The following is a 25,018-nucleotide window of genomic DNA, read 5'->3' on the forward strand; positions in this document are numbered from 1 at the left end:
CACATGCAGCCTTACTGTGAATCTGTGATAGTTAGTCGCATTATACACTCAAAAGCTATGGACAAAAAGCTTTGACCATAGTGACCATATATCCCACTATTATTGATTTGCTATGACACTATACGTATAGTCACGACTCTCTATCTCTCTCTCTCTTTTTTTTTTGATCAAATCTCTCTCTCTCTCTACACATCTCAGCTGTCACAGACACTTCATGCATGCACCTGCTATTGCCACTCATATAGCTTATATATATCCATATTTATGTACGTACATAATATGTGTATGTAATCGCATGTCTATTTATATGCTATTTCCACTGTCAGATTCCAAAATACGTAACTAGTAATTCGAGTAAATATAGTAAACCGTAACCAGTGCCGTGCCTACAGATTACGGGGCCTGAGGCAATTTAACATTTTTAAAGAAAAATATCTGTTATTTTAAACAAAATGGAACTATAAGCTTAAAAATTGTATTAAAACAAGAATAAACCTAGTTTCTAAATTTTGGGTGTTTAATATATTATTAAAAGATAAAGTTGACATGCTTTGTTTGTTTATAATGAATTATCTAATTTTTAAAAGGGCAATTCTCTCAAATAGTCTTTTAAAGTTTTTGTCGCAAAAATAGTTTTCAAATAATTTTTTAAGTTTTTGTCTTGAAAATTTTAATATTTATTTTTATTTTAAAAATTTGAACACATTTCTAAAATCACACCTCTTAACTCTACATCCTAAATTTTAGATTAATTAACTCAAGTGTTATAATACATATTTACCCTTCAATAAAACTTCTTTTGTTATTTTTCTCCTTGTGATACTATTTTTGTGATAAAAACTTAAAAAGATATCTAAGAGAATTTCGTTTTTTGAAATATATTTATAAATATATATATCGGGACATCATTTATAAATATATTTTAGTTTGAATTTCCTACTTTGATATTAGTGTAAATTATATAAAACAATTTTATGAAAGTATGAATTAATTTTCTTAAATAAATGAAAAACATGATGTAAAAATCATTTTAAGAAACAACAATTAAAATGTTCAAGGAGAATTTACCTTTTTGTGGTAAATTTCATGGAAAAAAATTGTTGTGTAAAATAAAACAAAATGAATATAACCAATCAATATTTCATAAATACATTTAAATATCAGTTAGTGTATACCCATATAAACTAACAATAAACCCAAGGTAACGTATTTATAAATTTGGGACCCTAAATTCTAGTTGAAAACTCGAGGCGGTTACCTTTTTACTCTAAGGGTCAGCACGGCTCTGACCGTAACATAGGAGAGTCAGAGATTGGGCTTGGCATGTACAACGTATATTTGTGGATTAATCTGCCTGACTCTTTAATAGTTTTATGGTTGAATATTGTGCGGACAACTGGAACACGACGGCATACAGAAATTTATAGATTAATCCCTTAGAAAATATTCAAATATGTCGCACATTTTAGTAGAAACGAGATATAATATATATATTGTGGTTAGTAATACGCGATTAATATCTGAAGAACGGGAAATTTTTTATTTTTTTTTTAATAACCGTTGGGGTTCCAGGCTTCGTCCAAAATAATCTCATGAAACTGACGATAATTCACGTATTCTTGCGATTTAATGCTAGCTCCGGTGGCCACTGTATGTCGAATCCAAGACGCTTCCTCTTTGGCATTTCCTCTTTGACGCTTATCACTGGACCACGATGTAATGGCTAGAAGAACGGGAAATGTTCATTATTACATCTGGTCGTACATTCGAACAATGATGGTGGTCCAGTGACACACGGATTACTAATCAACATGGATTCGAAAACATTTCACTATATTTCATATTCATAAGATAGCCCCAAATTAATATAAGGTATTTATATAATGAATGCAAACGAATCCTCTAAAGCTACATAATATTTTTAACTACATAAAGGTTCCCATATAAAAATGCTTGATAGGTACCTACGAATATAATATAGTATGAAAATGCTTATGTCCAAATTTTCTATTTTAAAACCGTTTGTATGATCGCCCTAGATATAGTTTCTCCCTGTCCCGAACTTCGAGGCGCCGCACCAGAGAAGATGGTCTTTGACGCCGGCGGCGACCTAGGTCGTCGGCGTCACCGCTTTTCCTCGTCTTGCTCGGTTCTCCTCGTCGGCTATGTTCTTGTGATGTTCTCTGTTTCGATTCCGGTGGCTCCTCCGCCGGAGATACCACGCTCGGCATCAAGTTCGTGGTTGAAGCTCACCATCTCTTCCATCGTTGGCTCATCCTCTCACCATCGTTGCTTCCACTGCGTCAATCAAGGTCGAGCCTTTGTTGTCGCCTCCTCTGCTCAACCCGCCTCCCCGCATCCTGTGTTTGTCACCACCTCCCGCCGCCGTCACCGTCCAGATCCATCTCCAGCTCCTCTGACTGCCGTAGCTCCACCACCGCGAGTCTATATCTCTCCTCACCTAGGAAGATTTTTCATCAGCCGTGTGCTTGCTCCTCCGCTGTTCTGTATCATCGCTTTACCTAACCGAAAGGAAGCTCCGAGAATCCTTCTCGTATGGAGACACGACTGTTCTAATGGGGTTAAACCTCCACCAACTGAAGCGCTACGTCCCTCACCCAATGATGGCTCACGCCCACTCAATTTGATTGTAGTTGTTGATTGGTTGCTCAGATGTAGGTCAGTAACATCTTGCTGGTCTCGGTACGGTAATGCCGAGGTCGGAAGTGTTGAACTGATTTCAATGTCCGCTCCGTCACCTAGCTCTTGGTGGTATCCGTCACCCGACTATTTCAAAGCCCCCTGCCTCTTATCCGATGCTTACTCACACACGCTCAACAGAAACGAGTACGTTGACAGTTTGCTCAAGTTTCTTCCGGTTACAAGTTGGCCTAGACACGGTAATGTCAAAGTCCGAGCTTCTGACCCGATCAAACCGTATGCTTCGTCCCCAAACTCCATTATCCTAAGCGCTTCGAAAGTGAAGCTAGAGTTGGAGATTCACCTAGTCTCTTTGGTAAGTATTGTAGATGTTAGAGCTGTTCATCTGCGTTTCAATGATAAACCCAGGCTTTCAAGGCCTTTTGATACTATTGCGGTTGAGAAGGACTCTCCCGTACCCCCTTCCCAAACTCTCATGTTTGGGTTTATCAACGTCGATTCCGACAATCTCAAGCTTGTTAACTCAAGCGTTTTAGGAAAACAAGTGAAGAATCATCTCTACGGGTTCCTTCTCTTTGAGCAAGTCTCTTCCTTTAACATGTCTATCTTATGTCTTTTGTACTGCATTTTGTTCATTTTACCGTCGAGACTAGCTGCTCCGGTTGTTATCATCTTATCAGTTCTACTTGTACTCGTTTAGCCATTTGGCTTTTAATATAAGTTCAGTGACAAAAAAAAAAAAAAAAAAAAAAAAAAACCGTTTGTATGATCAAATTCGTTATTGATGTTTTTACACTTTATTTTGAAAACTAAACAATAACGTTTCCATACATAATATATATACTCTAATTTACATATATAGATGGGTGGCACTAAAGATCAATATTCATCAAACTTGTAGAAGTAAATTGAAAACTTCCTTGAGACAAATATTCATATTCTAAGTAATTAACCTATCACGACCGCACGACGTGTATTATTTTATAGTTTAGTTACGAGTGTAGCCTAAACCTCTTCTTTTTGGTAAAACTAACAAGAAAATGTAGCCGAAATATAACACGTATACAATGTTTAATTAGAGAATCCAATATTGGTTAGACCGACCTGTTGGAAGCTACTAGCCAGATCAGAGGCACCAGACTGCTTGTCGACGATACGGTCGTGGAGCGGCTCAATTGTCACCAAACATTTTTTCTCACCCATAAAAATTTCACACAAATAGTTATTAAAAAGTGAAACATTATCGTATAGGATGAATATGATTTCAACCAACTACAAAATCTGCTACTATACGATATAATAAATTTGTCTCGTACCAGAAAATAAATAGTATATAGAGTGTTCGTAATCAGGGCCAAAGGACACGCACGAAGAGGAACACGACTTAACCCAAAACAACGATAAAAACAAAATAAGACTTCCAAGTTTCCAGAGTTTGTCTTTGCTACAATGAGCAAGAATACAAGTGCTAATCTTGGTTTGATCCGGATTAATTGGTTAGGTTTATTGTCTATACTAGTGAAAAGTACTCGACAGATTTGAATTGATCATTTAGTTTCATTTGGACCCCACGAGGCTATGTGTCAAAGTGTCAGTAGACAAGTACACAAAGTGAGACAAATCTGGATACATCAAACTCATTCAAATTCCTCGCATTAAATCCAGTATTGTTTGCTATGTGTCACATAAAATTTACAAATCCATCTACGTACTAAATAAACCTCTTGCCTACTTTGTCACGCCTTCAAAATGAATATCATATTTCGTCAAGAAATTATGTACTTTGAAAGGATATTTTTTTTTTGACTGATACTTTGAAAGGATATTCATATGTAAAATCTCAGTTTTAGACTAATGCATGTTCTACAATTATTTCTCAGTTCATCTCACATAACAAAAAACCCCATAAAATATTCCTTCAATTTCATAAAAAAGTCATTTAGATAATTTTCACACGTTAAAAATGATTAAAATGAATTTATGTTTTCATTAATTATATATATTTAATCAAAAGTATTTAAGATCAATAATTTATTTATAAAATTAATGCATTTTGCAATTAGTATTAAGTTGGAAGTAAATATAAATTGTATTGAGGAAAAAAATGGTAAATTGACATTGGAAAAAAAAAAGAGGAATAGTAAGAGAATCTTCAATGTAAAATTTTATATTTTATTCTAAAATAAAGTAAAAATGAATATAAAGTAAAAATGCTCTAATCCTATCGTATTTTCTACTTTATAATGGAGTAATAAACAAACGAGAAATAGATTACTCCATTTATAAATTTTATTATGTAATGGCATATGGAGTTGGGTTGAAACATTATTTATTCAATTGTGGAAAAAAATAGAGTTGAGTTGGAGGTGTCCTAATTAAATAGAAAGAATTAGCAGATAATAAATACAAAATATTTTCTTAATTGACATGCGTCTGCATATATTACATTTACGAAGATAATTAAAACTTAGTAGAACTAGTCGAAAACAATTTGCCACCTATTTTCTTGTTCATCTTTTTTTTCTTACAAAAACAACATGCGATGAACAAGAACATTAGCCTTAGAGGGCATATAAAGAAAGATATTGCCCCATCTTCTACAGCGTTCCATGAAAGGTTAGCCATATACATATTGGTTGGCATCAAACATTTGGAACATTGTCACTAGCTCGTTTATTTATACATCCCCTTCATATTCTTGGCTGCATTTGTTTCCACTCCACCAATCGTCGCAAGAAATTCATCACCTATTGATTTCGTTTTATAGAGAATTAGTACGTATAGAAACAATTTACTGCGAAATACGTATAAGTCGACGACTAAAGATTTAAATGGATATACAATTATAAATATGTGTGTGTGTGGACTTGCCTCGGACGGATCTTGCAAAGAGTACGAAGCATCGGTATCCTTGGGAAATTTGGAGACAAGAATGCCAAAGCCTTCGCCTTTGTCTCGTAGCATCTAATTTACATGGCACCAATTTTAACCAACATATATAATTAGCGCCGTAACTCAAGTAGATGGATGTTTTTTATATTGTATGAAAATACTTTGTATACCTTAAATGCATCTTCGTCGGTCCGATCATCGCCGATGTAAACAGGAAAAACGTTGTTAGAGTTCGCAAACCCTGTCGTATCCAAAAGGTTCAAAATTAACTCAAGTATTTAAATTGATAATATCCCGTTATTTAAAGGTGGATTGAGAAGCATATTGATGATGAATAATGATTAGTGGAGAAAAGATGCTTTTAGATAAAAAGACAGGACAAAAAAATTATTGATTCATTTTAATTATAGATTGAGAAACGAATTTTTGTTTTAAGAAAAAGAGAGAGCACTCACCAAGTGTCTCTAACAAGAACTCAAGAGCCACTACAAGAAATATGAGTATTGGTAGCAGTTCACAGTAGCACGAATTCACTAACTGCTACCAAAAATGCCAAAATCTGATCATAACTATACAGTAGCACTAAATCCGCGCTAAGATAGAATTTTATTAAGCGGGAAAGCAAAAATAACTACTATAGGTGAACATTTGTTTTGGAGCCAATACTTAGCCAATTTTTTGGGTTTACCTTAGCTTCTTACCAGGAAAAATAACTCTTCTCTTTAAAAAAAAAAAAAAAAAAAAGAGAGAGTTCATCTCTCGTCGTCTCTGGCCCGTTTCCCCTCTCGAGCTCCGACCACTACTCTGTGGTCTCCACTCACCGGCAATCGAACACGGTGGCGCATCTTGTCCACTCTCGAGCCTCGCCGCCGTGTCTATGCTCCTCAATCCGCCGCTCTCTGCTTCACACCGCAACAGTGTCACCGTCGTTTGTCACGTCGGAGCTCTCATCCATCGCTGAGTCGGTGACAAAACCACAACACGATAGCACCTGCTCCAAATCAAGCTTCTCTGGCGCGTTCTTGCTTCACAACCGGCATCTCCGTCTTGTTCCGTTCTCGTCGTCACCGGAATCAAAACTGTAGAAGAGCAACCATGGCATTTCGACAAAAGGTTTGGGTTCAAAGCTTGAGATGACTCGTTTTCGAAAATCGATTCATGGTTCGTGTTGTATTTGTCTCTTTTTGTGAAGCTTAGAGCAGCACTGCCTCTGTTTTGTTGATTTATCTCTCTCTCTTTCATATTGTTTGGTACTGACTTTGTTTTCCTCCATGAACTCCAGTGGTGAAGCTTTTTAATGCTGTAATTCATTTGTTTAGTCTCTGAGAGAGTGATTCATCTTATTCAAGACTTTTGTTTCAAACAGGTAAACAAGTTTCAACATGCTCAGAAGGGATTGAATGCTTCAAGGTCAAAAGACTCTCAAGGTAGAGGTTTTAGATATTGATCTTTAGCTTGAATATTTCGGTGTCCACTCTCTTGTTTTTGGCTTCTAAATCTGTTTTTTTTTTTGTTCTATTGGAACATCCATCAGTGTTAAAGAAGCTAAGAAAAGAAGCATTCTTCTCGGAGTTGAGAAAAACGAAAAGAGACTCCAAGGTTTGTCTCTTACTCTCTCTTTTAATGTTCTTTATCTTGACAGTTGTGTGTGTTATTAAACCATCACCTTTAGATGAACTTATAAGCAAGCTAGTGTTCTGTCTTGATCTTGTTTCTATTGAGATATTAAGGGAACGAATCACTTTCATTAGTGAGAGCTGTTAGCTTCAAGTGTGTTCTTGGCAATTTACTGATGAGATTTTGTGGGATGGTACAGGCTCAAAAAGCTTCAAATTCCACTGAAGACGAAGCTCCTGCTTGAGCTGCAGTATCGTTTGCTTTGAGAGATCGCAAGCTTGCAATCTTCTTTGCATAGTCTGTATCAGATGTTGTTGCAGTCTTAATTGGGGGATCTGGAACTTCATCTTTCACCACCTCCCATAGCTCTCTGTTCATCAGTGTGGTGTGCATCGTTACTGCCCAGAACTCGTGGTTTGATATCTTGTTCATCGATTCATTGATGTTTTTATGCCCAAGTTGTGTTCAACAATTATATGATAAAATTCTGAGTATGAGATTTTCTGTTATATTAGTTTGGTTTTTATAGAAAAGGAATTGTAATTGATTATATCTGAGCTCAATTCATGGACTTGGATAAAACTAATGTTAAAAGTGAATGATTCTCTTGTGTTCATAAAAATAAAATGAAGAAGTAAACGAATGTTCTTTTTTTAACAAAAGTAAACGAATTTTATTACTTTAAATCTTTAAAAAATCGATTTATAAGAATATTTTTTGTTTATTTATATTTTGTCTTTATTCTAAGCAAAACCTAAAACATATTTTAAAACTCTAAACATAAATTTAAAAACTTCAATATTTTCACAATAAAACTTTAATATTATATTTAAATTTAAAATTTAATATGTTTAAAAATCTAATCTTAAATTTTAATTCAAAACCTCAAACACTAAATTTTAAATCTACACCCTATACAATATCCTTAACCCCAAACTTAAACCCTATATACAAAATCATAAATCTAATGTTTACAACATTATAATAGAAAGATTAAATTTAAGCTCCAAATATATAAAAACTCAAATCATATATTCAATCTTTTCAATCTTAAACTTATGCTTAAAGTTTAAATCTATTATCAAATTTAAAATCTAAACCTCAAAACCAAATCTTAATTTACACCCTAAATCTAATACCCTAAACCCCAAACTTAAGCCTTGCATACAAAGTTATAAATCTTAACTTTTTCAAAGTTATAATATAAATTTTAAAATTAAACTCCATTATATTCTAAAACTCAAATTTATAATTAATTCTAAATCTAAACCCTAAACCACACACCTCATATTTACATATATCATAAAACATCAAATCTTAAGTTGTAATAAATTATAATTTCTATAAGATGAAACTCTAACATTTTAAAAAATTTAATCACAGATCTTAAATATAAAATTCTAAGTTTAATAATTTTTGAAAATTTAATCTCAAACCATATATTTGATTCCAAATTTAAAAACTATAATTTTATACCCTAAACTCTATATTTAAACTTCAAACCCCAAACTTAATCTCTACATACAAAGTCATTAATTTAATATAATATTTTAACATCAGTCTTAAATTTAAATATGCTAATTTTATTATAAATGTTTCAATTATACTTTTGAAATTATAAACTTAATTTAATGTAAAAAACAGTATAACAAAGAAGAAGAAAAAAAAAGAAAAAAAGAAAAAAAAGCCTTGACCAATAAGGGAGAATGGCGAGGATAACCAATAGATCAATCTTCACCGTTAATTTATGTCAATCTAATGGATATAACTAATCGATTTTTTTATTATTTTAACCACAAATCGACCAATAATACACAAGGACGAAGATCAGTCTTTCTTTTAACTACAACCGTTGATTATCCTAAATCTAACGGACAAGAATTCATAAGGTGTAAAGATGTGTTTGTCTCTCTCTCTCCTCTTACCCCGTAATTCTCCCCTTTCACATTTCTCTACTCTGTGTCTTCCTCTCATCTTTTTTTTTCTTATCGAATCTGGAATGATGAGTCTGCTTGCCAGATCTTGTTTCCGATCTGTTTCCTCTTTGCGTATCTGTAACTGTTTGGTTTATATTGAAGAACGATGGATTGGCTACAGAGAAGAGTAAGTAAAAGTCTCCCCATTTTTTATTATAAAAATTTGGATTGTCTCCCTGTCTGAAATTGTTGATGAAAGTTTGAATCTTTTTCTGCTTTTGTTTTGAAAACTGTATTCAAAGAAAAAACAGATGAAGAAGATGAAGAACAGCCGGATATGGAGAGAAGAGGCGGAGGCAGAGGCATAACAAACGACAGATGTGGTGGAGCCGAGCAAGAAGAAGAAGAAGAAAGGCGGAGAAGGAGAGCAGACAGAGACGCAAGGAGGAGGAGGATGGAGTAGGAAGATGACGGGCAGATCGAACGGTGGTGTTCGTGGCTGGTGGTCTCGGCGTCAACGAGGAGTGCGGCGGAGATCGAAAAAGAACGTGGTTTAGTTAGGTTTAGTTAGGGTCAGTTAGGTTTGGTTAGGGTTAGTTAATAAACCGGGTTTGTATGTAAACCGGTTTTTTGTAATAAACCAATACATTTGTAAACCAAAAATTAAATAATAAATAATTTTATTCACAAAACCAGTTATATTAGAATTTAATTTTAATTTTTAAAACGTGAATTAAAATATATTAATTTATAATTTTAATTAATAATTATGAATTTAAAAATATAAATGAGAAATAATAACATAGCATTATATCTATGTAATTATAATATATTTTACAGCGTTATAAAAACGTCATAAAAAAAACACATTATAACAGTAGACCAATGCTATAAAAAAACTAATCAAGAGCACACGTTCAATGCTACAATATGTATATTTATTATAGCACATGAAAATACGCTACAATAAGTGGAGGGTCTATTATAGCTGCGGCTGTCACGGCGTTCTTCGAAACGCTATGAAAACCTTATGATAGCGTTTTTCGGGTGCTACTAATACCGATTTTTCTTGTAGTGAGCTCTTCCTTTATCCCATTCGATCATAGGACGGATTTCGAAAACCTGTTGATTATTATTTATATCATTGAACAGTGTTATAAAAACAAAACTAGGATTTTGAAAACCTGTTGATTATATATAAATCATTACACAGTGTTATAAAAACAAAACTAGGTTACAAAGAGAAAATTTTAAACATCTCTACAGTAAATGAGAGTGTGACATGTCATATACCTTCCGACCTTGGCTCAGTTTGAGCGTAGGATATTTGTCTAGTACCGACCGAACCTGTAGAACCAGTTCGCTCCATTTCTGGTTTATTATGTTTTCAATTTCTAATGTTAGTGTTCCTTATTATTTAATAAGGATATTTCTTAGTGTGGGTTCGACTTTACCTTCTCTTCAACGCAACGAAAGTGCACAGAAGCAGTAAACTTGTGGTTTTCTACTATGACTCCTGGAGTTGATTTAGTTTTCTCCAAGAGTTGTTTACAGACCTTTAAAATTCAAACACATATACAGCTATGTTAAGTTTTATAATCAAATTGTAGCGCACGACAGGTATATATTTGTCGTAATACATGCAAACATATATGTAACTATTTATTAATTAAGCTGAACATATTATGTCTTACTTCATCAATAATGGGAAGATAGTCACTGGCTGGTTGGTACAACAGAGACTGTTTAACCTAAATACAAGAGAAATTAAAAAAAGCCTAAACGAAAATAATAAACATACAATATTATTTTGTTTTTAGCAATTAATTATGTTATTTGAGATTACCCTCTTGTGTCTGGAGAAACCTGTTGCTGGGCCTTTAATGTCCATGCCATGGCTTCCAGCATAATACAGCTCAGCCAGCTTCACAAAGCTATAAACCTTTGGAACAAACAAAATTATTTAAACTAATTATATAATAGAAAAGTTATATATAACGATCAATAAATATGGGCAAATGCCAAGAAAAATAAAATACCTTGTCTATGCATCTACCAGTAACTATAGCAGTGGGGAAACACTTAGCCAGTTTTTTCACAGTTCTTCTCATCTGAGAACATCAGTCAGAGCTTAATAAATCACAGAGACTAAAATGATTAGGTCAAAACAATATAATGTGATTTTAAGACAAACCTTGCTTGACATGAAAGCTTTGTCTGGATCATCCACAATGGGAGAGAGAGTACCGTCATAATCAAGAAACATTACGATTTGTTTCCCTCCCGAAGCTTCTGTTATCTTCTTGAACATTTCTAATGCTGAAGGATGCTTCATCTATCGGATATACAAGAAAAAGGTTGTAAGAGCTAGGAAAGACTTATCAAGAGTTTGTGAAAGAGAGATGTATATGGAGACTACTTACGATCCATGAGCTGAGATGTTTCTCTGAGGAGGCAGAAAAAGGAAGTGATTTGAGATGAGTAGGAGAAGAAGCCCGCATTGAGTCGACCCAAGCGTTGACTCTTTGTCCACCATTGATGATCTCGAGGTTCTTGAGAAGCGTTTTCTGAGCAGAAGAAGAGTTGTTAGGGATGATACTTAACCTTGTGGTCTCTGATACGACACCGTTTGAAATTCTATGTGGCTTCTCCACGACAAAGCTCACTGAGGAAAACAGAGTATAAAGATTGGTTAATCAGAGAGAGAATACTATTGAGATGAAATCCTAGTAAACTGTAAACATACCAATGCTTACCCATTTCAGAAAATTAGGATTCAAGTTAAAATTGGTACTTGAATCTAAGTTAAAGTAAGATTGAAGGGAGAGAAGAAAGAGAGGTGAGATGAAGTGGATGATGAAGATGAGGACTTGTGTGTTTATTTCCACTCCTGCGAATTGGTTTATGTAGGCGAACAAAGGCAAAAAAGTGGGACCTACTGGGCCTAATAATGGGTTTTATGGGCCCACTTTTTGATGGTCTTATTCGCCTACGTTGTAATATGTTTGCGTGTCTATTGTCACCGAACCATGTTAGTCGTCGAATCCGCGTCTCCAACGTTTTATTAAAATTGGGATTCTAATTAACTTAAACGTGTAACTTATAAAAACACTTAAGTACTATATTATACAATGTGATTTCATTTTCACCCCCCAGAAACCTTTGACTTTGAAATATAACATTCTTTCGCAGTTTCTTCGTTCATATGTAATAGAGATTTTGTTTTGGTTCAAACTGTAAACCTACATATTTAAGATAGTATCGGTTTTCAATTTCTATAAAATTTATGTGATGTATATTATTGTTAGAAGAAGCATTTAACTAAAATGAGATGTAAATATCCTTATTAATTCAGAAAAACAACTGGTGCGGTTTATATACATTTTGGCCAAAGGTAAACCATGGCTTCAACCAAAATAGAACAGAATACATGTTTATATTATACTTTAATTACAAATGTATCACGACTTAGTTACATACTAAATATTTAAGTTGTAAACAAAACAAAGAAAAAAACAACAGAAAGAAAAATGGGAAAGGTTGGCGGACGCAGGTAATAACGTACGGGGTCACGTGACCCCGTCTAATTTTTATTTTTCCTTTAGTAATTGGTATTAGCTAAAGAAATGCTCTTCAAGCGTAATGAAACAAAAGTCATGTGCCCCCATCACAATTTGATCCTGCCTCCGCCCCTTGAATCAATATAGACTTGACTTTGTGGCACCACGAAACATCGTAAGAAATTAAATACTCTTTGATTCTTAATAACAAAATCAAAATATTTAATACATGTTATTAAGTTCGCTATATATATTTGTCAAGTCGCATTACAGTTTATACACACCTAAGATATAAAGATATAGATTACTTTTTGTCAACTATGAAAATTATAAAATAATGACATTGTGTTCACATGTTTGCTAATCTATTACTATGGATTTCTTTTCGTGGTATCGCTTGGATAATGAATTTATAACAGAAATAGTAATAGATATTGCACATTACTAGCATTTAATGTAATATCGTAAATTATGTTTTTGGTATACTCGGCTAGATTGTAATTACGGTCATAATCCTTTGCCCCCTAAATCCAAGATTATGCATGCATAGTAAAACGGCGGATTCTCCATTTTTTTTTTTGGATTCTCCAATTTACATGCCAGTTAAAAAGTTACCTATATGCTTTTCGGCAAAACACGACTTTGTGCTCTTCGTTCTCGTCATATTGTATCAATTATTATGGCAATTATTGTTTTTTCGTAGAGTTAATGCGGTGCAAGCACGCGTAGCAATCAGTTTAATTTTAGTATTCACCTTTCATTATTTGTGAAAGTCTATCGACTTTGAGCTTTTACTTGATTCACGATTTAACAAATGTCGAAAAAGTAAAGTTTAGTATTTAACCAATCTTTCGTGCATGCACCTCGAAGATGTTTAATCAGAGAATAGTACAATTAATTTCTTTAGAAAATCTTTGCAATCTTTTAAAACTGTACATTTACATTTTTAAATATTCGCATCATAACTTCTTAGATTAAGTACTTAGGAAGTTTGGTATCTCAATCCAGGATCTGCAACATTTGGAATCCTATATACCGTGTCCAGCGGATGATGATAGCTGTACTGAAAAAGCTGGCCGAGTGGAATCGGTGGAACCGATAGGCTACTTAGCGAGCCAATGAACCGGAGAGGAGCAGACGAGATCAAAAGGACCCCTACACTTGTCCCTCACTACCTGAAACTATAATGTGATATGACTCGTCTCTGAATCTTGTCGTGTGCTTCGAGCCAAACACCGCACGTGTGGTCTACTTCAGTGCGTGTCGACCCTATTGAAACATAAACGGATAAAGCCCCTTCTCTGGTAAGTCGGCAGATTCTGTTTCTCTTCAACCCAAAAGGGAACAAGAACATGTATTACTTAGTAATAAAGTAAATGGAACAATTATGAATACAGTAGTAAAGAAACAATTATGAATATAGCTCATTCTACGTGTGTACACGAAGCCCACAAGTTTTGCTTTTCCACTAATGAATGATCCGAACCATGCCGTTTGTTTTTGTTTAATACTCAGGTTTTTGTTTTCTTTCCGTTGGCTGTTTCAGGGTTAACGTAATTTGCTAATTAACCACTCGTTTTATGAATTGTTAATTGCTAAGATCATGTTATGAGTTTAGAGTTTCGAGGTAGTATTAGCACTCGTTACTTCATCATCTTAAACTAGGTTCATGTTATGAATGCAAATAAAGTCCCACATTGGAAGTTTAGACAAATAATATCTAGTATATAAAGGGATGTCCAACTCTGATTAGTACGAGGCCTTTTGGGAAGGAGTCTCAGAAACAAATCCATGCGGGCTTTGCTTTCCGGCCCAAAGTGGACAATATCGTACTAATCGGACAATAGAGAGTTGGACATGGGCTTTCACAATCCCAACAATTGGTATCAGAGTCGGGATGACGAACATCTGCAAGAAGACCAAAATACCCTTCAAGTTCGAAGAGCCTCCACTTCGATAGGAAGGGCGGGGTGCATAGCAGAGGTCAGTCAAAGATCCTGGGAACTTCGGTTGTAGGAGGAGAATCCTCAGCGAATAAGTGGTGTCGGAGACTTGTATCGAAAGTCTCTCCCTAATGACGATACAAGATTAGGTGGATATACTTAACGGTACTGCAAGGATTAGGTGGTGAATGTCCTAATGGTGCAGTAAGGGTTAGGTGGATAAATCCTAATGGTGTAACAAGGGTTAGGTGAAGAGGCCCGTTGGTGATTACGGCGGTACAAGAGGTGTGCCAGGTTTCGCTGGAGGTTGAAAACCAAAGGTTCATGTGGTACTTGGTTTGAGAGGAGGTTTGTTATGAATGCAAATAAAGTCCCACATTGGAAGTTTAGACAAATAATATCTAGTATATAAAGGGATGTCCAACTCTGATTAGTACGAGGCCTTTTGGGAAGGAGTCTCAGAAACAAATCCATGCGGGCTTTGCTTTCCGGCCCAAAGTGGACAATATCGTACTAATCGGACAATAGAGAGTTGGACATGGGCTTTCACAATCCCAACAGTTCATTACCGGATTCTAGTTGTTGGTTAACTATTCAATACGTGTACTAGTTTTATGATATTTTTTCTGGTTTATTAAAATTTTGATTTTAATGTTACATATTGTACTACTAGTCAGCACTTTAGCTTATAAATATTTATGTATCTTAATTACATATCTCTAGAGGTTGATATAACTATTCACTTATAAATTTGAAACTAGTTTTTTTCTTTTTGGTGCAAAACTTTTTGAAACTAGTTCTTTCAACAAAGCCTCCTTAATTAGAATTTTTATTTGGTGAGTCCACCAAATTATAGAGTTTGTGGGGAATTTACATACGTCATTGCAAACACCTTATTTTGCATGGGAGGTTAAAAACCCATTCACCAAAAATAGAATTGGGTCGAGAAAAACTCGGGACATTTTGTTTTCTTTTGTGCAAGTCTCACAATTTCCTTCTAAATATTGACTAAACAAATCTTAGGTTCATTTTTCGTTTTTTTTAGAAATTAAACCAGGTCAACATAGCCATAGAAGAAAAAACGACGAACCCAAATTTTTTTTTTCAAGAATTGATAGAAGACTAACCCACCAATCACGTCTATTGACAATTTTACATCGATTTGAGAAGAGGCAACAACAACATTTCATCCATCTCTTCTCCTTTACTGGAAACATCAACCTAATTTGATCATAATGCCAGTGTGTGCAAAGTTATTGATTCAAGAAGAGCGATGCATGCAACAAAACAAGCTTTCCTGAGGTTTATTTGATTGTTCCGGAACGTGGTTTTGGTTCTATCTATCAAGTAGCGGAAGGATGGCAGAAAATCCGATAGAGAAAAGGTCACGTCGTGGATTGTTAGGTTTTGTGTTTGGCAGACGTGGCTTGTGGTCCAAGAAATGTACAGCGGACAATGGTAATAAAACCCCAATGCGTAGCAGCAACGCCTCCGCACCTTGCACCTCTAATATTCAATTCACCAAATCACCTTGTACCGAACCAAATCCCAAGAAGCTTCAAGAACATAAAGTCTCACCCGAGCCGATCCAGAACCAGACACAAATGCAAAGACCTGTTTCAAAACCCTCATCGCATCAATACCCTAATAATAACAACCCAGGACCGGTCCAACAACAGGCGAGGAAGGTGGTGCCTAGGGAAGCTTTCGGCTTATCAGGTGAGCTTGAGAGTATGATCATGGACAATCAGAAAGCCAAAGGGATGATGTTTGGTAGCCTTGGGAACTTGAAGCAGCCCGGCGCAACAGCGGTTGGGAATCAAACCATGGTTCAAAACAGTGGATACGGTAAGAAGACAACAACATCGGTTTCAAATAACCAGGACCAGTCAGGATCTCTGTGTAGGGCGATATCGACGAGAATGGATCCAGAAACGTTAAAGATAATGGGGAATGAAGATTACAAGAACGGGAACTTCGTAGAGGCTTTAGCATTGTATGATGCTGCCATAGCCGTCGATCCGAAAAAGGCGGCTTATCGTAGCAACAAAAGCGCGGCATTAACAGCATTAGGGAGAATCCTTGAAGCTGTATTCGAGTGTAGAGAAGCAATCAGAATGGAGCCTCATTACCATAGAGCTCACCATCGGTTAGCTAACTTGTACCTCAGGTAATCTCATCAAAGCCCTAACTTGTTATTCAAGTAAACCAACCTGTCAATAATAAACTTGAAACTAATAATAGGTTAGGAGAAGTGGAGAAGTCAATATATCATATCAAGCATTCAGGTCCAGAAACAGACCAAGAAGACATTTCAAAGGCCAAAACGGTGCAGACGCATCTCAACAAATGCACAGAAGCCAAAAGATTGCGTGACTGGAACACTCTGATTAAAGAAACGAGAAACACCATAGCTTCAGGGGCAGATGCAGCTCCTCAGGTATATGCATTGCAAGCAGAGGCGTTTTTGAAGAGTTACAGACATCAAGAGGCTGATGATGCTTTGTCTAGATGTCCTGTTTTTGATGTTGAAATGAACACTAAATATTACGGACCGATCGGTTACGCCGGTTTCTTGGTCGTCTGGGCTCAGGTTCACATGTCTTCCGGCAGGTTTGGTCCCTCTGGTTTTCAATCCACATAAAAAGTAAAACATTTCCTGATTTAACCGGTTTGTGTCATAAACGTTTTTGGTTTTGTCAAATCAGATTTGGAGAAGCGGTTGAGGCGATTCAGCTAGCAGCCAAGCTGGACAGGAACAATAGAGAGGTAAGTATGGTTCACCGGCGTGTACAGGCGGTTACTGCGGCCCGGTCCAAAGGCAACGATTTCTTCAAAGCGGGACGGTTTCAAGAAGCTAGCGCAGCATATGGAGAAGGACTAGACCACGACTCAAGAAACTCGGTTTTGCTATGTAACCGAGCGGCTTGTCTATTCAAAATGGGACAGTTTGATAGAGCCATCGAAGATTCCACGTCAGCACTTACAGTCCGTCCTGCTTACGCAAAGGCTCGACTGAGAAGGGCAGATTGTAACGCTAAGGTAGTACTAGTATGTGTTAATGTTTTGAAAATAAAGTGTGTTGAGTTTGTAACATTAATGGTAACATTTTTTTTTTTTTTGTGGTTGCAGCTTGGGAACTGGGAGTTAGCGATTGGAGACTACGAGATATTGAGAAAAGAGACACCGGAAGACGACCAAGTGATCAGAGGATTAATGGAGGCTCAGAATCACATCGTGAAACGCCGTGGACATGAGAATCTTTAACCAATCACAAACCGTTACATTTGCGTTTTATAATAAGCTTAGAACAAAGATTTAAACTTTTGCTAATATGTTTATAGTCTGAGTGAGTAGTGGAGATCACAACATGTAAGACTTTTAAAATGAACTCTTCTTCTTATATTAATTAATATATGCGAAGGCAAAATAGTTATGTTTTTTTTTTTTACGAGACAATGGTACTCTCTACATATAAGAGGCAACTCCACGTAGAAGAAGTAGAAGTACAAGAAGGGAGTTGAATAATCTCATGGAAGAGAAGCAGCATGGTGGTAATGATGTTGATGACGATGTTTTGGAAGGAGTTTTACCTGCAATTGCTGGAGAAACCGCATGGCTTCTGCTTTGTTGCTCTTCTGTTGGCAGTGGATTTGGCGATGAAGTGCTTCCTGGTGAAGCTTCCTGAGGTGGCGCTATCTTATCCTCTTGACCTGCAAAAAGACGTTTTAGCTTGGGATCATCTTTAATCAGTACTAATATGTTCTTCTGTTTAAATTCGCAATCCTACATTTGGAAGGTGACCAGCCAAGCTTCATGCTCTCTCTGTCGAAAACTATTCGGTACCCTCTCATGTAGTTCTCTACAGAAAATATAAAAAGAAAGATATGAGTCTTTTTCATGGAGAGATAGAGGATGTAAAGTGAATAAATTTATGTAAGTAACATACGTCCTATGACTCCATATCCAATGCCTTGTTCACTAGCTCTGATAGGCAAGCAAAACTGAACAAGCCCCTGAAAAGATAAGGGGTTTCAACCAAGGCTAACTCGTAGTTTCAAGCATGAGATGCACTTATATGGAAATGATCTTAACCTGATTTCGTTGGAGTACAAACAAAGGTTTGTGGATCACGAATGTGTTATTGGACGAAAACTTGAGTTTGATCGCTGGTACCTTTGGCTCAACACTATATAATCCATCAAATAAAGAAAACATTATAAGAGAGGAGAATCAATAACATAAAAACCAAGCAGTTAGATTCTTTTCTCTCTATGTTGTTTACCTAGTTTCATAGCAGTACTCCCATGGGCCATCTTCAACCTTCTTAGCAGTAGCGTTTATATGACTATCAATCTCCAGTGCAACTTCTCTGTATACTACTTGAGGTAGAAAAGTAAATGACTGTCCACTGTCAATAAGGGTTGTGAAATTCGTCTGCTTTAGACACGAATTGCCAATACAACAAGCCTCAACACCCACAATGTAGGCTACACTGTAAACAAAAAAAAATCAACACAACTTGCTTAGTATATTCACTACTAAAACCTGTCTTAAACTAATAAGTTCATTCATTAGTCATTACAATTCGTTGTGGTACGGAAGGAAACGTGTTGATTGCTGCGTGGACGGTCCCATGTCACCAAAGTAAATCCTTCCCGAGTCCTCCTCATCAAAGCACATGGAGAAAGAGTTACGCATGAGTCCTGCTTTAGAAAGAAAACTCGGAACAGAGATGTCTCCAGGTCCTAACCCCATCACACCATCTGGAGCAGACCCATCCAAAAAGTCACCACTCTGCTTCTTACCACATCTGCAACCAACATGAAGAGCCACACACACACATTCAAAAACCAAACATCACACAGAGAGCAGAATAGTCAAAAAAGTAAAAAAAAAAAAAGTAAAAAAAAAACTCACCCTACAACAAGTCGAGCCTTGACAGAGGAAGAAGCGTTGGCACTATACGCAAGATGCAAGACATCCTCAACAAGCAATCCCGAGCTGGAGGTGTTGTTACTAGCGTAGTCAACAGTGTACGGACACTGCTCCCTCGGACTCTCACAGCTTGGAGCTGACTCACACAGCTTATGGCTGCAGAGAAACCCCTTGCTGGTGCTTGAAGCTGATGGATTGTACTCGTTCAGATCTTTAGTAGCCTGCAGAATATATAATGTGGCGAGGAAGAAGAAGAAGAAGAAGAAGCATCTGCCAATCAATCAACTGGGGGGAATAACTAACTGTGTACACACACCTTCTTAATCATTACATCTCTAACATACATACCAGGCTGGTGTAGTAAGTGGAAGATAAGGGAGCGCACTGCAGACAGTTGCAAGGAATCCAAAGAAGGTCGCTTCCGGAATCTAACGCCACAAGAAACGATACACTCGGTGTCCCAATGTCGATCCACGTGTAATGTAGCCTGCGTCCCAAAAAAAACTTTAGAAAAATCAAAAACTCTTTTTTTTTTTTTTTTATAATTTTACCATCCAAAGTCGTTTCCGGTAGAAATCGTCTTGCTTCCTTCTGATGGAACAAGGGACTGAGACTTGGCACCGAGATTCATCCTCTGTCTTCTTGAATCAATACTCGCGAGAAAACGGTAATACTCAAAGCTCCGCTTCTCCGGGAAGGGCTCCGGAGGCTTAATCGACGCTCTGCCTTCGTCGGAGAAGCGGTGGATCAGCCTCGAGGAAAAGACGGAGGAGGCTAGACTCCTCTCCGCGGCTAGAGAGAGTATAAAGAAGAAGAGTAGAAAAGCAGATCGTGACGCCATTATTAAGCTTGCAGAAACAAGAGCCAAGCTCTTTGAGATTGAAAGCGCCTTTACACAAGAGCCAACAGAAGAATTGTTTTTTTTTTCAGTTCAAGTGTGCGTCTCTGTGTATGTAGAGAATAGATGCATACAGTGAGATATTTGTTGGTCGGGAGCTGTGACTGACTGTGAAAGAGAGAGAGAAGACAAGGAGACGCTTAACGGGAAGAAAGCGTAGTTATGAAATGACATAATTACCCCCTAGCTCTGTGTACTCTTAATCATTTCTCCGGTTTAGTTCGCTTTCGTTACAATTACGGTTTTATATCAACCGTGGTTAACCAACAAAAGTTTGGTTAATTCGGTTTGATTTGAGAATTGGTTCCCCGGTATAGATGGTTTGGTTTGCTACCTATAAACCCTAATCAACCAACATATAAGCCGATTCAAAACCCTATCACGTTGTCGGAAAAAAAAAAAAGCCGGAAGATGGGTTACGGTAAGCATAGGCGATCCAAAGGTGGCAATTCGAATCCAGGCCAAACCAGTAGGACTGAGAATCCTGGAAGGTACAATTTTTTTATTTTCTCCTTTCGAATCGAGGTTACTACTCTCTGGTCGACTGATTACGGTTTCGTTGATCTTTGTAGGGAAGATGAATCGCTTCCTCATGATCAAGGTACTGAAAGATTTAATTTTATTTTTTTTCTAACTCGTTGATTGTGTGTACATACATACATACGATTTTAATGTTCTTTATTTTTTTGTGATTTTTCTTTTATGGTAGAGTCTGAGGATGAAGCGCAAGTTCCAAATGTTCAATTGGCAATGTGGGTATGCATGTTTTCTCCTTTGATTTTAACAAGCAAAAAATTTCTAATCCAAATTCAATTCGAGTTGTTTTAAGATGTTTTACTATTGTTGTCTTTTTGTTGTTGTTGTTGTTGTTAGGACTTTGGTCAGTGTGATGCAAAGAGGTGCACTGGTCGTAAGCTTGCTAGATTCAACTTGTTAAAAGTAAAGTATCATCATTTGAACTGATCAAACATATGTATATATGTCCTCTTCTTTTATAAACGTGTTTTGATTTCGATCTTCATTGGTGGTTTTGTAGGAGTTACGTGTGAACACTGGCTTCGGAGGTGTGGTTTTAAGGTATCTCTCTCTCTCTCTCTCTCTACCTCTTATTATTGAATGCAGATGACACATTCTTAATCTTATAAACCATAATCTGTGTGGTATGTAATATTTGACAGTCCAGTTGGTAGACAATGTGTTTCCAAGGAAGACTATGCTTTGATTAAAAGAAAAGGATTAGCTGTAGTTGATTGTTCTTGGGCTCGTTTAACTGATGTCCCCTTTGCTAAGCTGCGTTGCACCGCTCCTCGTCTCTGTAAGAACACTTACAATCGATTCTGCTGAGAATAATTTTATCAGGATTTAGCTAAGATCTGTATGTTAGAAAAATTGTCTTTCTTCATGGTTGGCAGTGCCATGGTTAGTAGCAGCTAATCCAGTGAATTATGGAAGGCCTTGTGAGCTTTCTTGTGTGGAGGCTTTATCTGCAGCTTTAATTCTATGGTGAGAGTCCATAGCTAGTTCTCCTGAAATTCATCTCATACATTATTGGTTTTCTGAGTATGTCTTATTTTTCCAAACAGTGGAGAGGAGGAGACTGCGAATCTTTTGCTAGAGAAATTTAAATGGGGTCATGCCTTTTTGTCTCTCAACAAGTAACAAACACAGATTTTCTTTTTTTTTTAACATCATTTGTGTTTTCGTTTGCTAAGTATTTGGATTATGCAGGGATATTCTTAAGGAGTACTCCAAATGCGAGAATAGTGCTGAGATCATCTCAGTGCAAAATTCTTGGCTTACTCAGCAAACTCAGATCTCAAAACTACCAGCTCCCCTCAAAGAACGTTAGTCAGATCTTTTATTCATTTCTCTGTCACTATTACTTACCATCATATGATGAAAGAATGAGTTTTTTAACTTTTGTTTTTTATATTGGTTTGTGTGTAGATGTTAGGGAAGAAGGTGATGAATCTGAGGATGATGATGGTCTCCCTCCTCTAGAGAGGAACATGAACCATATCCAATTGGAAGACAGTGACGAAGATGATGAAGATGAAGATGAAGATGATGATCTCCCTCCTCTAGAGAGGAATATGAACCATATCAAGTTGGAAGACAGTGAAGAAGATGATGACAACAAGAGTGAGGATTAAATCTTTCAAAAGGTTCTACTTTTGAGTTACTCTAGTAGCAGCGTTGTTGAATCTTTGTGGAGGATAACACCATGTATTATGTTTCTTGTTTTTTATATAAAACAAATTATATATTTTAATAATCAACATTTTGATTAGGTCAAACAAAATGAAAATCGGAAATTGAAAATAATTAACATATTGGTGTATATTCAACCGGGTCAAAGCTGAATTGATAGTGACGATATATTCAGAAAGTGCCTCTTTTGTATCTGGCCAATGATATTCTTCAGACAGTAAGTGTCAGGTAGTGAGAGTTTGTTCAAGAGTTCTGGAATGTTCTTCATAGGCTGTTAAAGATATTGCTTCCCAAGGAAATGATCGTGGCAAAAGGCGTTTGTCTCTCGTTTGGTAAAAACTCTGTTTTTTCTCTTACCATATCTTGAACACACTAAAATAGAGTCTAAATCCATTAAACTAGTTCATACACCCGAAAAACAAAGTCATGAAACGTGCAAAAGGAATCTAAAGCCGAGAAACAAGGTCTGCCTCTTCATCTGATTCTGTCTCTGGATACAGGTTATGCTTCACTGGAGGCTCATCAACAAAGTTCATGGCATCCTTCTCAATGTTGTAGTCGTTACGCTCTCTTCTATCTTCACCATCAGAGTCAATATCAGGAGAATCAGGTGTCCCCGGATCGAAAGCAGGTACATCATTCCACTCTACATTCACATCAGACCACGGCTCCATTGTTGATACCTGCAAAACAAAGACATACAAAATGGTAAGAGACAACGAGAGAGAGAGACAGAGAGACAACGAGACAACGAGAGAGAAAATGAGAGACACAACGAGAGAGACAATGAGAGAGAGACAACAAGAGAGAGACCGAGAGAGAGACAGAGAGAGAGACAGAGAGAGAGACAACGAGAGAGAGACAGAGAGAGAAACAGAGAGAGAGACAGAGAGAGAGACAGAGAGAGAGACAGAGAGACAAGAGAGAGAGATGTCGAATTTACCTAACTGGAGACAATCGGAAACAATCGGAGACCTTCTTCTTCGCCAAAGAGAGGGGTTGATGTTTTAGGGTTTCTAATTTGATTAATCGGGTCATGGGTTGATATATGGGGATTTAATTGGGTTTTAATTCTCTAATCGGGTGATAATCGGGTTGTTTTTGGTTAAGATAGGTTAGTCATTGGTTAAGTCTGGGTTTTAGAAACACTAACCAACTATTAACCACGATATGTCGGTATTAGTCTGATTTTCAAAGTTGACGGGGAAACGGGTTTCGATCTTTTCTCGTATGTGGAAAGGCGTTGTTATAGTTTGTATGTGTGCAATTGGGACGAGACATAAACTTTGTGTACATTTATTACTATACCATAGTTACGGTGGGGAAATAGGTCGTTTTCCCAAAAAAAACCATTCCTCAAATTCGGATGTGAATCACCAATGTATCTCTGAATTGATACGGTCTCCTCCTTGTTGCAGGTTATTATTTTCTGCACAACTGCCATGGTTACAAGATTGGTTGCAGATCTGCTTGGCCAGCTAAGCTTGAACGTCAGAGAGATCCATTCTAGGAAACCGCAGGGTTACAGAACCAAAGTCTCCGACGAGTCCAAGAGTATTATCCTTGTAACATCAGATGTATCTATCTGCTCGTGGTGTCGATTACCCTGATGTGTCTCACTAGTCGTTCAGGTAAACCATGTAGTAGTTTTCAATCATGGAACCGTGCCGCAACTGCAAAATCAATCCTTCTTACTGAAGTTTTTGTTTTGTATATGTTGGTTTTGCAGATGGGATTGCCATCAGACAGGGAACAATATATTATACATAGGCTTGGCAGAACCGGGAGAAAAGGTAAGGAAGGAGAAGGTGTAGTGTACTAATGTTGGCACCATGGGTAGAGTACTTTTTGTCATCTGTTAAAGACTTGCTCCCATCAACAAGTCTCCTCTTGTTAACAGTTGACTAATTTATGTTAGAGTCAATGTAGATTTATGCATATTTTAAAAAGTTCAGGTAATTTTTTTAATTATAATTGAGTTCATGTCGTATCTGACACTGACTATGTGTTCGGATCATATTTGGCACCACCGAAATTGTTTGGGTCGAAATAGGCATTTTTCACCGTGTATCAAAATGACGTCGTTTTATCTTGTTAACGGTTGACTAACTTCTGTTAGAGTCAATGTAGATTTAGGCACATTTTAGAAAGTTCGGGTAGGTTTTTTAAATTTTAATTAAGTTCAGGTTTCGTATCTGATCATTTGTTCGGATTATATTTGGTACGATCGAAATTTTTTGGGTTGCACTTTTCCCGTGGTTTCTAAAAATCAGATTGTTTGAGCTGAACATGAACAAGAAAACAAATTGATGGGTAACAAGTTAACAAGGATATTTGTAAATGGGAAAAAAATAATTAGAATACCAGTTTTGTTAATAGATT

The 25,018-nt window shown here is 36.6% G+C and overlaps 4 protein-coding genes and 1 long non-coding RNA gene across 9 annotated transcripts; 3 read left to right on the forward strand and 2 right to left on the reverse strand.

Moving 5' to 3' along the window:
- Positions 1-5,055: 5,055 nt before the first annotated feature.
- On the reverse strand, positions 5,056-11,968 carry LOC108814751 (probable trehalose-phosphate phosphatase I). Of its 4 annotated transcripts, none has more exons than XM_056991166.1 (13): positions 11,843-11,968; positions 11,510-11,751; positions 11,281-11,421; positions 11,126-11,197; positions 10,933-11,028; positions 10,781-10,837; positions 10,541-10,642; positions 10,380-10,457; positions 10,163-10,208; positions 6,009-6,032; positions 5,724-5,794; positions 5,533-5,603; positions 5,056-5,408 (listed from the first exon to the last, which is right to left on the reverse strand). In XM_056991166.1, exons 1-13 carry the CDS (start codon positions 11,844-11,846, stop codon positions 5,405-5,407), a joined length of 1,008 nt encoding a protein of 335 aa, XP_056847146.1. In that variant the 5' UTR covers positions 11,847-11,968; the 3' UTR covers positions 5,056-5,404. The 4 variants fall into 4 exon arrangements, with proteins under 4 accessions (XP_056847146.1, XP_056847145.1, XP_056847147.1 ...); XM_056991165.1 differs by having other exon boundaries at positions 5,533-5,625; XM_056991167.1 differs by lacking the exons at positions 6,009-6,032; positions 10,163-10,208.
- LOC108829509 (uncharacterized) lies at positions 6,491-7,570 on the forward strand. Its single transcript, XR_008936959.1, has 4 exons — positions 6,491-6,666; positions 6,920-6,980; positions 7,088-7,152; positions 7,370-7,570. It is a non-coding gene; the product is annotated as an uncharacterized LOC108829509 (long non-coding RNA).
- Positions 11,969-15,510: 3,542 nt separating the features above from the next.
- LOC108814690 (inactive TPR repeat-containing thioredoxin TTL3-like) lies at positions 15,511-17,869 on the forward strand. The gene is made up of 4 exons (XM_018587306.2): positions 15,511-16,759; positions 16,834-17,202; positions 17,298-17,631; positions 17,722-17,869. The coding sequence occupies exons 1-4, from the start codon at positions 15,948-15,950 to the stop codon at positions 17,854-17,856; spliced, it is 1,650 nt and encodes a 549-aa protein (XP_018442808.1). The 5' UTR covers positions 15,511-15,947; the 3' UTR covers positions 17,857-17,869.
- Positions 17,870-17,968: 99 nt separating this feature from the next.
- On the reverse strand, positions 17,969-20,545 carry LOC108814693 (aspartic proteinase-like protein 1). Of its 2 annotated transcripts, none has more exons than XM_056990388.1 (9): positions 20,079-20,545; positions 19,876-20,014; positions 19,510-19,748; positions 19,175-19,402; positions 18,875-19,084; positions 18,685-18,778; positions 18,539-18,593; positions 18,380-18,451; positions 17,969-18,302 (listed from the first exon to the last, which is right to left on the reverse strand). In XM_056990388.1, exons 1-9 carry the CDS (start codon positions 20,366-20,368, stop codon positions 18,058-18,060), a joined length of 1,572 nt encoding a protein of 523 aa, XP_056846368.1. In that variant the 5' UTR covers positions 20,369-20,545; the 3' UTR covers positions 17,969-18,057. The 2 variants fall into 2 exon arrangements, with proteins under 2 accessions (XP_056846368.1, XP_018442812.1); XM_018587310.2 differs by having other exon boundaries at positions 18,539-18,605; positions 20,079-20,544.
- A 231-nt stretch (positions 20,546-20,776) lies between these two features.
- On the forward strand, positions 20,777-22,704 carry LOC108815891 (uncharacterized). The gene is made up of 10 exons (XM_018588422.2): positions 20,777-20,916; positions 20,998-21,026; positions 21,135-21,181; positions 21,299-21,364; positions 21,462-21,502; positions 21,604-21,740; positions 21,838-21,928; positions 22,009-22,080; positions 22,154-22,269; positions 22,373-22,704. The coding sequence occupies exons 1-10, from the start codon at positions 20,837-20,839 to the stop codon at positions 22,576-22,578; spliced, it is 885 nt and encodes a 294-aa protein (XP_018443924.1). The 5' UTR covers positions 20,777-20,836; the 3' UTR covers positions 22,579-22,704.
- The last annotated feature ends 2,314 nt before the right edge of the window (positions 22,705-25,018 follow it).

The sequence above is a fragment of the Raphanus sativus genome, chromosome 7, assembly GCF_000801105.2.
Source record: "Raphanus sativus cultivar WK10039 chromosome 7, ASM80110v3, whole genome shotgun sequence".
Taxonomy (NCBI): domain Eukaryota; kingdom Viridiplantae; phylum Streptophyta; class Magnoliopsida; order Brassicales; family Brassicaceae; genus Raphanus; species Raphanus sativus.